The sequence below is a fragment of the Xenopus laevis genome, chromosome 1L (genome assembly GCF_017654675.1).
Source record: "Xenopus laevis strain J_2021 chromosome 1L, Xenopus_laevis_v10.1, whole genome shotgun sequence".
Classification (NCBI taxonomy): Eukaryota; Metazoa; Chordata; class Amphibia; order Anura; family Pipidae; genus Xenopus; species Xenopus laevis.
The window spans coordinates 165755285-165768799 of record NC_054371.1 but is presented as its reverse complement, the minus strand read 5'-3'; the positions used below and the strand labels follow the sequence as shown (position 1 = coordinate 165768799).

Sequence of the window (13515 nt, the reverse complement as noted above, 5' to 3'; positions counted from 1 at the left end):
CTGCCCCAACAAGCCTATTTATGCTTCAGTTATTGTAATTTGGCCTAATAGCAGTTTGTATACTATATTTGCAGTGTCTCCCCGAAAGTGCCCTGCTGCTGGATTTACCATGGAATACTTTGGAGCAGACTTTCCTGGTACTCATTTCCTAGAGGACCAGATGTTAATGGGCTTTGCTGCCTCTCAGCGAGATCTATTCACAGATGGATGGCTAAATTACATTGTGCGTTTTTACTGGCTGAAAGCTCGTTTCTTGGCTTTGCAGGTTAGTTTCCGAAGCTACATGTGACAACTTCACTTCAAAGATTTTTCCAGTTTATGCAGAAGACTGCTTATTTATGCATTATTTCCTCTATTCAGGGAGATATGGATCAAGCTGTGGAAAACTTTGATATCTGTACTGATTTACTGCAGAGCTCAGAGGCTAAAGGAAAGCAAATGCAGGGTGAGGAATCCTTGGTTATCAGGCTGCCCAACCTGCAACTTGATTCTGCACTGTCTGTGGAGGAGGTAAGTTTTGCAAGCATCATTGTATTTTATAACATCACTGCATTTATGATCCAGCTCTCTTGATATTTAAGGACTTATTGAATCTCTGCAGCCATGTATCCATGGCTATTACAATTTTTGGAAATTGGTATATAAATATTTTTTCCTGAATTCAACAAATATCAGACTCTTTCGATAACCTGCTTGGTTCTAGGGATGCACCAAATCCACTATTTTAGGATTCAGCCGAATCCCTTGTGAAAGATCTGGACGAATGCTGAAACTGAATCTGAACCATACTTTAGGGAACAAAGGAGGAAAGAGAACCATGTGAGCAGCAAGCGGTTAAAAATGTTTTTGACTTTCTATGTGATTTTTCAGATTTGGTTCAGCCAGACACTTGAATTGGGTCAAATCCTGCTGAAAAAGGCCAAATCACAAACCAAATCCTAGATTTGATGCATCCCTACTTGGTTCTTTATTTTTTAAAAGGCATGTTCACCTAAATCTGTAATGAAAGCAAGTGTGATTCTAAGCAATATTCCAGTATTCATTGATAAAGGATTTTTATTGGTTTTAAAGTTTGTAAGATAGTTGCAATGAAAGTAGTATGTGTTTATGTCTTTTTATTCTCTGGTTCAGACACCTGAAACAGTGCAGCAGATAACCGTTCTTCTCCAGGTCTCATAACCAGCTGGGTCATGCTGCTTTCTCTAGTGTTTGCTTGGGGGACACAGGGAACCGTGTGGTATAGCTGTTGCCACTAGGAGGCTGGACACAACAAGAAAGAAAACTAGCTCCTCCTCCACTGGCTATACTCCACTACAGGCGGAGCCTATGTCAGTTTTTTTTAATTGTGTCCTCAGGAGAGTAGGACAGATATTTGTCTCCTCAAGTGATTGTCAGATTCTGACATATGGAGATGTGCAAGGCACCTACACTGAGTAGCATGCCTCCAACTGTCGTCTCCCAATGTGGGAAGCGTGCCTGGGGTCCATTATGCTGCCTAGCTATGACCAACCAGCCTAACCACTATTCATTGCAGGAGGAGTGGGCTGTCCAGGACGCAGAGCACAGGAACAAAGGGGGTTTCATACACCTGAGAGAGCTGAGGGACAGAGGAAAATTCCCTCACCCCTTGTCACTGCACACAGTCCGCTCTCTGCACAGAGCTACTTGGTAAAGCATTACCGGATGGGAGCATGCCATGTCAGAAGGCGAGTTATCTCGCAGCTCAGAATTACAGGAAGAGGAACCCACAAAATTATCCTACGAAGCAGTAGATGCCCTTATAGTTTTGGTACTGGAAACTCTCTACAGGAACCTGAGACCAGCTCTGACTCTATCAAAGCCTTGTTTAAGAGGCACAGCAGATCCTCACCCACCTTCCCCACTCACGCTCAACTGGAGCAGATTATGCAGCAGGAATGGGATAAGCCTGAAAGTCGTTTTCAACCAAACCACAGGTTCCTCAAGCTCTACCACTTATTCTACAGACAGTACAGATAAATTGTCATCCCCACCCTAAGTGGGTGCAGCAGTCTCCAGGCTATCGAAGAATAAGGCTCTTCCAGTACCTGACACCTCATCCTTTAAGAACCATATGGATAAGAAGATGGGCGGTTTACTCTTATCATTATTCTCGGCCTCAGGCACATCCTTTCGACGAATCCTATCCACAGCTTGGGTTAGTAAGGCAGTACAGGCTTGGTCGGATTCCCTTCTACAAGCAATACTCTCAGGAGCTCCAAGACAAGAATTATCCCAATGGGCAGCCCAGATCAAAGAAGCCGATGATAACATATGCAAAGCTGCTCTCGACACAACACAAGTTGTCAGTACAGTTTCTATGAATAGCGGCCCGTAGGTCCCTGTGGATGAAATTATGGTCTGCAGACCTCTCATCCAAGAAGTCATTAACATCCCTACCGTTCAAGGGCAAGAGTTTGCCGCGTTACCCCCTCCATGCTTTTTCATGTCCAAGGTTCCACAAGGAACAACAAAACGCGAAGCCTTCCAAGACGTACTGGCGGCCCTCCTACAAGCAGAGGTCATCTCGCCAGTGGCTCCCAGAGATCAGTTCAAAGGCTACTACTCAAACCTGTTCGTAGTCCCCAAAAAAGACTGATCGGTCCGGCGGTTGCTCGATCTAAAAGGACTCAACAGGTTTATCCGCCCAAGAAAATTCAAGATGGAATCCCTACGCTCCATCATAATTGCAATGAGCCCCGGTCAATTCCTAGCTTCCATAGACATAAAAGATGCATATCTACATGTAACAATATTCCCCACTCATCAAAAGTACCTGCGTTTTGTGGCACAGACCCAGCACTACCAATTCAGAGCACTACCCTTCGGCCTGACGCCGACCCTAAGAGTTTTCACAAAGATCATGGTGGCTGCCATGGCAGAGAACCCCGTATCTCGACGACCTGTTGATCAAAGCACCTTCACTCACAGAGGCACAGGGAGTGATTCACCTTAGAATACAGGACATACAGAGACTGGTAGCAGGACACATTAAAGAAATATGACCTTCAGTCCCTTACAAGCAAACTAGTCGGTCAGCAGCCTCACAAGTGTGAAAGTAATTAATTAAAATGTAACTTTTATTCTAATCAGCCAATAAAACGCTCATATCAAAATACACCCACTGTCTGCCTCCTCTGCTGACATAATTAAAAACTGCAAAGAGTGGACCTGTGGTATTGAAGTGCAGATTCTAAGTGTCTGCCTTGGCTAATAGTAATGATAATAAGCCAGCGTGTATACAAGCTAACACGCCTTTGCCCGCTCCCTCCCTTCCAGTGAATCCCTCTGACCCAATTCTGCCTGTCTACGTAGGGACTGGGTGGGAGCTAGGTATCCCACTGTTCACCTATGCCAGCCCGACGCGTTTCGCTGTGTCTATGGCTTCCTCAGCGGCATAAGTGACCTTACCGTCTCCAAGCTTCCGGAGCTCGGATGGGCCATCAATTTGGGAAAGAGTTCCACATTCTCAAGACACTGGTACGGACCATACTAGCAAAACCAAGTCACTTGATGAGATTCTGCATGAGGGTACTGGGAGTCATGGTGTCGACGATAGAAGTGGTTCCATTCATCCAAATACACATGAGGGAGCTTCAATGAAACATCCTCACATCCTAGAAAAGGAAATCTCTATCACTGGAGATTAGTCTCTCACAGAGAACACGGGTATCCCTGGCCTGGTGGCTGCGGACCCCGCAACCTCTCCGGGGGCAAATCTCTCAGAGAACCCCAGTGGAGACTGATGACAATGGACACAAGTCTATCAGGATGGGGGGTAATGATGAAAGGCAAATCAGCTCAAGGACTGTGGACTCAGGAGGAGAGCCGCTAGCCCATAAATATTTTGGACATAAGGGCAATCCGGCTGGGCCTCAAATTGGCAACGGGTCCTGTCGGGACAACTGGTAAAGGTTCAATTAGACAACGCTACAGCGGTTGCTTATATAAACCACCAGGGCGGCACAAAAAGCAGGGTGGCATATTTCGGTGGGCAGAACTGCACAGCACCCGGCTATCAGCGATATTCATTCCAGGCCTACTAAACTGGGAAGCAGACTTCCTCAGCCGTCAAACCTTAGACCCAGGAGAGTGGGCTCTAAAAGAGGAGATCTTCCATGAAATAACCGTAAACTGGGGTTAGCCAGAGGTGGATCCCATGGCAACCCGTCGCAACCGAAAAGTGCCCAAATTCTTCTCATGTTGCCGGGACCCTCTGGTGTTAGCTGCAGGTGCCCTCACGGCCCCATGGGACTTCCGTCTCGGTTACACATTCCCTCCTCTACCGCTGATTCCTAGAACAATCAAAAAAGTGCAGAGGGAACAGACCACTCTCATTCTAATAACACCAAACTGGAATCCGAGGTCTTTGTTCTTGGACCTCCGGATCTACTTCAACAAGGAACAATTCAACATTCCAACCCCCACAGTCTCAACTTGACTGCGTGGCTCTTGAGACCCACATCCTAAAACGCAGAGCTGCATGAAAGCCTACATTTTGTATAATCTTTCTCTCTGCTAGCTTGGGGGGACAAAGGGCTTCCCTCCCTGTATGGAGGCCCCGGCTCTTCTTCAGTCATTGTGTAAGTTCCAAGTTAAAATTAAAGTTGTTGTTCAATTAAAACCTTCTTTGGGACAAACTGGCAGGCTCCGCTGGCATAGCCTCCTAGTGGCAACAGCTATACCCCATGGTTCCCTGTGTCCCCCAAGTTACCAGAGAGAGAGAGAGATTTTTTTTTCCTGAAGAGTCAGAGCCAGAACTGCAGGAAATCTTGACAGGCCAGACACAGTGCTTTAAGTAGCAATTACATTTGCACATAGCTTTAAAACAAGTGAACCTTTTCATTTTATGTATATTGGAAAATTGCTTTGAATTACATTTTCTTTTGTTATGAAAAAACAGGATTTTGGTGGACAATCCCATTAAATAAATCCACCACTAGAGTATGGTAAAATAATTTTGTAGAATGGCATCTTACTAACTAGTAAGAAGATAGTAGCATACATGTTTCCTCTGACTATTTGGTGGATACTAACTGCTTCTAACATATTTATATTTGTATATTTTATTTCTACCCATAGATTGAGAACAGTCTTAAATCCCTGGAGAGGTGCCAGTCTCTGGAGGAGATTCAGAGGCTGCACGAGATGGGGGACTTCAGTTCAGTAGTGCGCTTACTGCGGCCTACTCTCTGTATAAGTGGGTATAGCCGAAGTAAACACCTTGACTTCGTAACATCTGCCCCAGAGAGACCAGAACAGCTTCTCCTCATGCAGGTCTGGAGTACAGTTTATGATCTGAGGACATTACATTAACAGTTATAAAAAAATTACCAATAGTATGTTCAACACAAGTAATCCTCTCTCCCTAATATGGATTTTTCTATGGATATGTCTCATTTGATCACCTTTACAGGACTCACTACTAAAGCTAGAAGACTTTAAACAGTGTTTTGAGTGCTCAGAAGTTGCCTTGAATGAATCAATCCAGAAAATGATGAACCTGACGTCAACCACAGCTAAAGAGGAATGGGTTGCCACAGCAACACAACTCCTCACAGGGATCAATCTGTCTTTGTCATCTGACAGCAGTATCCTGCAGGAGCTCAGTCTGACACCAAGGCTGAGCCGCCTGAGTAACAACCTCATACAGGTAACTGTCATCATAGGCTGTATCTGCTTTTCAGTATATGTGTGCAGTAAAGCTTGATAGTACAGAAGTAAAGTTAATTATTGCATCTTCAACAAATGTCTAATTCATTTTTTTTAAGTCAGGTAAAAATTATAAGCTACTTCCATGCAATGCACGCTTTTTTTATTCTATCAGTTTATTGCTATGGCACATAGATATAATCAACCTTGCTTCTTGAATGTCCTCATAAAATGCCCCAGTACAAGCCTTAAAGAGGGCACTGCATGCCAAAGGTTTCCTATTGTTGTCAGTGTGAAGTGCTACTGGTTAATCCTAGATATTTTAATAGGTCTGCTGCATACCAAATTGTGTGTTTTCTAGCCCTTTGTATTATGCACACAGCTGAACAGGTCTGCTGCATATCAACCTGTGTGTTTTCTAGCCCTTGGTGCTATACACACAGTTGCACAGTTTAAAATCCCAGCCTTCTCGTTTCTGTCTGTAGTGAGGAACAGCCCTTGTTCTGTATATCCAATGTAAGAAAGACAGCATTGTTGAATATAATCAGCAGTGGGCTAAACGTTGAGATTATTTCCTTTTTTTTTTTTTTCCTCCTAATTTAGGCAATTGATTGCAGTATGGCAGTACAGGAGGAGCACAAAGAACCTTCTGTTTCCTCTGTACTTCCTTGGATCATCCTGCATCGAATCATCCAGTACGAGGAGGAAGCATTCCACTCCATGCGCCTGCAACAGTGCATCAGTAATGCAAAGGAAGGTAATGAATTTTACTGCAACATAGCTACATATGCTACATGGGTACGGTGCCATATTGTTAGATGAACGTTGAAATACACAACCCAAGTATTTTCTCATTTCAGTTTTTGCCTTATGTTAAAAGTGCTCACTTGAATTTATCTGCACGTTTTATGTACAATCTAGGGCATGTGATAGACACCTTCTTGCCACTCCCAGCCTGGGCTTCATGACCACAGAATCCATTCTGGAGCTCATGGTGCATAGAGTGGGGCAATGTGCAGAAGGCAAACATGCACTTAGCACCATGCCCTACACTTCCTACATGAGCCCTAAAGTCTAAAGTTAGAACAAAATCTGACAGAAAACAAGCAGATATAAGAAAATATTGGAATATCTTATTTATAGTTTATTTACCATCTGAATTCTTGCAATTGAATGAGTAATACTGTAGTTTAGCTATTAAATGTATGACATTAAGATTATGTAGACTAATAAATGTGAGTAATAAAGTTATGGATCTTTTTAGAAGGGCTTGCCCAACCAATATCTGACAGAAATTAACCAGATAACATTTTTGAACATCCTGTTGGGCTATGTGTTAAAGCAGTCCTAATCTATTAGATCTCCATAGACCCCAAAATATAATCTGATCGTATAAATCCAATTTGGCACAGCAAAGGTCACTAAGTAGATCTCAAAGTGACTTCAACTGTTAAGGTTACAAGAACGAGGGCAAATTTTTACCTATGGTACTACATGACCACCAGTATTTCTTATTAATGCTCGAAAGCTCTACCAGACTCGTGTGTACAATATCTCTATGTAAAACAGAAAGGATGATACCCTTAATTATTAATGTGTAATTTAACCGCTTGATAGCAGATGAGGTATGATTAGAAAAATCAGTGCAATCAAGTATATTAGTTCAAAGAGAGAAAAAAGCACCCCCCTGCTATCAATACTAATGGTAGGTCTCAAGGTTGCTCCAACACCAATTCCACAAAACAACCAACTTATGGGAATTCTGATATAATTGTGCAACCTTGTAAAAAATTGGTGGGTCAGGATATTCTTTAACCCAAAAATTGCAGGTTAAAGTGCTTATTTCAATAAATTAAATAAATAATTATGTATCAAATGTTGTAAATAGTACCTTTTAATTAATTCTAAACACCAATTACATAGTGATTCTATAAAGTGCCATGTGATGTGAAGTTAATGAGTAAGTTTGATTATATAGTGCTGTGCTATTAATTAAAAAAGAGAAGATCCACAATTTATTTATATAAATAATTGTTCATCATTAGAACTATTCAAAGAACAAGCTAAAGAACTAAAGACTTGGCTAAAACAGAGAGGATATTCAGGAAAACTGGTCAAGAAGGCCTATCATAGAGCCTTATATACCAACAGACCTGAATTACTGGTAATCAAGACAAAACACAGGAAACCAATAATATTGTACGGTTCATCACTACATATAATACCAATAGCACTCCGATACAAAACATCCCGAAAAGGCATTGGCCTATACTTCTAGAAGATGGCACCCTGGGTAATATTTTACAAGAAAATGTGGGTATAAGTTATAGAAGAAGCCCTTATTTGAAAGACATGATTACAAGAAGCCATTTTCAAATGTCCCACTTCAAAAGGACAGCAAATTGGGGATGCTTTCCCTGTGGCGAATGCAACATGTGTGAGAAGGTCTTTAAGATCTCCACATTTGAAGATAGATTTGGTGAACAACACAGGGTTAACAGCCATATCAACTGTAGAACTCGGGGAGTAATCTGTTGCATCGAATGTCCATGTCAAATGAGGTACATAGGCATGACAACACAAATGCTAAAAGTGAGAATTCAACAATAGTGTAGCGCTATCAGGACTGCAGGGAATCAAAATAAAACTGACAAAACCATATCCACAGTGGCACAGCACTTTAAAAGATTCCATAACATGGATCCAATGAAACTCAAATTTTGGGCATTAGAAAAAGTAAATTTGGGGATACGCAAAGGAAACTTAGAACAGACCCTTCTCAAGCGGGAAAGCTACTGGATTTTCAAATTGGACTCTGTCTCCCCAAAAGGAATAAATTAAAATAATCCTTTTACTGCATTCATTTACATAATTCATATTTTAACCTTATCAAATTCATGTCTCTATAATAATAATCCGCACCTAAACATATGAGCATTTTTATATTTACATAGAATAAAGTCTGTAATTTGATTATAATCAGTAATTAATGTATGGGTGTTTGATTAGTTGATAAATAAATACGCAGAATTCATGATGTATTTATATACACAATTAATATGACAGCCTTCTGAAGGAGAAGCATGAAAAAGTAGGCAATCAGGACCAGGATACCTAAGGGTTAAGTGAATGACTTGTGAAAATGGGTTCTCCTGAACCACTGGTTGGTGGCAAGTTACGGCGCTTTTAAGATCGCCTACGTAACACGCAATCGTTAATCGAGAATTAAAAGCTATGCGTACGAACTCTGACGAGCTTTCCGGGATGACGTAGAACCCGGAAGTGTTATAAATCGTGTATCTCCCGACGGGCCGCCAGTCGCCTTGAAAAAGTTAAACTAGCGAAACGCGTTGGCGAAGCTCATCATGCTCTATTTCATTTTAATTGGCAAACTTATAGCGGTTTTAGGTATTTAATTGGATTGGAATTACACGGCACCCTTGACAGATTCCCATCACTCTCTCTATTCAACTACTCTACCTTTCTATTGCATTCCAGGACTGGAACTCTAAGGGGGCCGACGATTTTTGTTAGGCTTAGTTAGCTTTTCAACAAGCTTAGGTAGGGCAAGCTAAAAAATCAAGGCCACAGTCCTGGTTTCCCTGTCTTCTACATCTTTGTGGTGTCCCAGGGATAGAAAAAATCAGGTAGCAGTTTATGGGACAACTCTACCTCCTCTTTTTTCATTTTTCCTACTATATCTTCATGAATTGAGTGATTGGGAAATAATTTATCCGATAATTAAATCATTTTTAGGAACAAGGTTACTGATTAATTCACTATTTATATAAATCAATTGGGGATCATCTCTTTTTTAATTAATAGCACAGCACTTTATTGAATATATTCAAACTTACTAATTAACTTCACATCACATGGCACTTTATAGAATTACTATGTAATTGTTGTTTAGAATTTATTAAAAGGTAATATTTACAACATTTGATACATAATTATTTTAATTTATTGCACTAAGCGCTTTAATCTGCAATTTTTGGGTTAAAGAATACCCTGACCCAGTGATTTGTGTGTGTTGTTGCACAATTATAATATTAGAATTCCCATAAATTGGTTGTTTTGTGGAATTGGTGTTGGAGCAACCTTGAGACCTACCATTAGTATTAATAGCAGGGGGGTGCTTTTTTCTTTCTCTTTGAACTAATATACATATATATCTATATTATATAGTTAGATAGTTAATGTAGTTCCTAACTATGTTAGAATTTGCAGACAAATAAACAAATGTGTATTTATTTCTGTTTTATAGGAAACCCTAACACACCAATGTTGCCATCCTCTCTCATGCTTCTGAACACCGCTCACGAGTACCTTGGTAGAAGATCCTGGTGTTGTAACTCAGATGGAGCCCTTTTAAAGTTCTATGTAAGCTTGATTCAGAAAACCTTTAAAAGTTTTTAGTTACTATGATATAGAGCAGGGGTCCCCAACCTTTTTTACTCGTGAGCCACATTTAAATGTAAAAAAGAGTTGGATAGCAACACAAATATCAAAAACTTCATGGGAATGTCAAATAAGAGCTGTGATTGGCTGTTTGGTAGCCCCTATGTGGACTGGCAGCCTACAGGAGGCTCTGTTTGGCAGTACACCTGGTTTTTATGCAGCCAAAACTTGCCTCCAAGCCTGGAATTCAAAAATAAGCACCTGCTTTGAGGCCACGGGGAGCAACATCCAAGGGGTTGGTGAGCAACATGTTGCTCGTGAGCTACTGGTTGGGGAACACTGATATAGAGTAATAGCAGACATTACACCACCTTGTGCTTTATGCGGAAGAGTTTGTCATTGTCAATTTCAGTAGGATGAATAAGTGTGAAGAGATTTCTCTGACTTATGTTTTCAAGAAGTAGTGGAGCGGTTTTTTTTTTCTTTAATATTTTTTATAACTTTTTATTATTTTATAACTATATTATAAGATGTATGGAATATTAAGAAACATCTTTGGTCACTGTGCATATCTGACTGCTACCCTCATTTTTGTTTTAGGTACGTGTGTTGCAGAAGGAACTGGCTGCCTCCACCAACGAAGACACCCATCCTTACAAAGAAGAGTTGGAGACTGCGTTGGAGCAGTGCTTCTACTGTCTCTTTGGCTACCCTAGCAAGAAAAGCAAAGCTCGCTACCTTGAGGAGCACTCTGTGCAGCAGGTGAGACAATTTTTTTTATTATGTGACTGATAATACTATTCTTGACATGTCTGTTTGAATAACTTGGTTTTCTGTATGATTGGGTCTGTTTGTACAACTTATAGCTTCATGTTTAATAATTGCAATTCTTTGTGATGTCTTTTTTAATATGTCTGTCAGTCTATTCTATATGATTTATTTTATTGCCACATTCTCTCCCTTCTTCTAGAGTTAAGTGAAGCTTCATCATTATTGTCTGGAGCTTACATGTAAACTGATCTTTTACTTGGCCATTTTAGTGGCCCATATGGTCTCAAAATTGGAGCTTTTGCTATAACTTTTATTCACCCTACTGTCACACTCCTCCCCCTTGCTTCTTACTGGAGATTTATGTTTTTATCTATCTGTCTATAGTCACTCAGAGATGCCTAACTTTCCTCACCCCTTAATTTTATTTTCTGTTAACTCAAAAAAGTACTTAATCTTGCCGTGTCAATTTTTTTCAAAATGAATCAGTTAATAGTGCTGCTCCAGCAGATTTCTGCACTGAAATCCATTTCTCAAAAGAGCAAACAGATTTTTTTATATTCAATTTTGAAATCTGACATGGGGCTAGACATATTGTCAATTTCCCAGCTGCCCCAAGTCATGTGACTTGTGGTCTGCTAAACTTCAATCACTCTTTACCCTTTTCCCCCCCCCAGCAGCCAAACAAAAGAACAATGGGAAGGTAACCAGATAACAGCTCCCTAACACAAGGTAAAAGCTGCCTGGTAGATATAAGAACAGCACTCAATATTAAAAACCCATGTCTCACTGAGACGCATTCAGTTACATTGTGAAGGAAAAACGACAGCCTGCCAGAAAGCATTTCTCTCTAAGTGCATTTCTCTAAAGTGCAGGCACAAGTCACATGACCAAGGGCAGCTGGGAAATTGACCAAATGTCTAGCCCCATGTCAGATTTCAAAATTGAATATAAAAAAATCTGTTTGCTCTTTTGATAAATGGATTTCAGTGCAGATTTCTGCTGGAGCAGCGCTATTAACTGATTCATTTTGAAAAAATGTATTTTTCCCATGACAGTATCCCTTTAACACATCGGTGCCCATTGATGTTGTTAATCCATTCTGTTCACATAAGTGGTGTTTGTCCATATGGTAGATAACTACTACACTATATATCTAGAATTGCTTGCCACCAAGTGACGTGTTATTTACCAAGACCTTGGCAACTACCTTCAGATAAAAAAATACAAATTCTGTGCATATACATATTTGGTTCTCTTTAGAGAATTTTTTTTTTAAATACATGGTGTTAATCATTTATATTTCAGTACACAAAAGCATTTTTTTAATGTTACGGTTTTTAAATGGCTATTGTTGTCGCTGGTTACTGCTTCTGAAAACAACCATTGCTTTATACTGCATTTCTTATTTAGTAAATTCTCCTGTACCTTAGGTAGAGTCATAAAATAAACAAGCATTCTGTTCTGGCCACGTGTCATTCAATCATTCAAGCCATAATGATACTCTCTGTGGTAAGTCATATAGAGCATTCAATTAATATAAAAATGGGATATCGGAATACCAGACGCAGAAATAAAATGACTAAATAATTTCCCTGGTCCTTATCAAGAAATATTTTCTAATGCAGCAAGTGCAAATGCAATATTGATACTAAGGGGCAGATTTATCAAGGGTCGAATTTCGATTTCGCAGTAAAAAATACTTCGAAATTCGACCATCTAATTAAAATAGGATTTTTCACCTGAATTTGGCCATCGAACGATTTTAGCGTATAATCTAATGATTTTACTTCGATGTGTGAAGACTTAGAAAAATGCATTAGAAGGTCCCCATAGGCTAACATAGCACTTCGGCAGGTTTAATTTGGTGAACTATTGAAATCGAAGTTTTTTTTAAAGAGACAGTACTTCGATTATCGAATATTCAAACTATTTTACTTCAAGTTGAATTGGCAGTAAATTCAAAGTTGTAGTATCCTATTCGAAGTATCCAAAAAATTACTTTGAATTTCGCATATTTTTTACTTAGAAAATTCCCTCAAATTCACTTTGACCCTTGATAAATCTGCCCCTAAATATATAGCAGGTGGCAGTTTAGCATGTGGTGCAGAAGATTTTGGTAAATTGTACTTTTCCATTTCGTCTAGTAGTACATTTTTGTCCATATTTAGATGGTCTCCAGCTACGTGTAGATGTTGTTCTAAAATATGTCAAAACGTCCTAAAAAATCTCCAAACTCCCTAATAAAACGAACTGAAATTAAAATATTGGTTTATTTTTTTTAACCCTAAGAATTTATATGCTATCCTATTCAGTCATGGTTTATGTGCTGTTCCCATTAGCAAGGTATTTTTGGGGCCTATACATTTCATTGAAAAACCTGTTCTTTTTCACAAAAGAGCTGATCTGAACTGCATGTGCAGCTTCTCTGTAAGTGAGGACAGACACACCAACTTCTGTATAAACAGTAAATTGGCTGCTTTATAGAACTCAGCATTAACACTTCAGCATAACATGTGTGCAACTGGAGAGCAGGCTTTATTAGCCCGCACCACGATAGGGGAAACTGTTACTGGGTGAAAGGTGTCCTTACCTGGATTTTGTTATTTTTAGTCTGTGTGAGTACTTTGTTTCCTTATGTTAAAGTACAGTTCATTTAAATAATTGTTTCTGTGC

General features: G+C 39.9%; 1 protein-coding gene across 5 annotated transcripts in view; it reads left to right on the top strand.

The window, feature by feature from the left end:
• Positions 1–13515, top strand: part of cabin1.L (calcineurin binding protein 1 L homeolog) — a 93519-nt gene that overhangs the window by 13868 nt on the left and 66136 nt on the right. For all 5 annotated transcript variants that reach the window (XM_018261881.2, XM_018261890.2, XM_018261873.2 and 2 more), the window contains exons 14-20: positions 75–265; positions 361–510; positions 5101–5295; positions 5435–5671; positions 6274–6427; positions 9938–10053; positions 10672–10833. In XM_018261881.2, the coding sequence (XP_018117370.1) occupies positions 75–265; positions 361–510; positions 5101–5295; positions 5435–5671; positions 6274–6427; positions 9938–10053; positions 10672–10833 (1205 nt within the window). The remainder of the gene's footprint in view (positions 1–74; positions 266–360; positions 511–5100; positions 5296–5434; positions 5672–6273; positions 6428–9937; positions 10054–10671; positions 10834–13515) is intronic.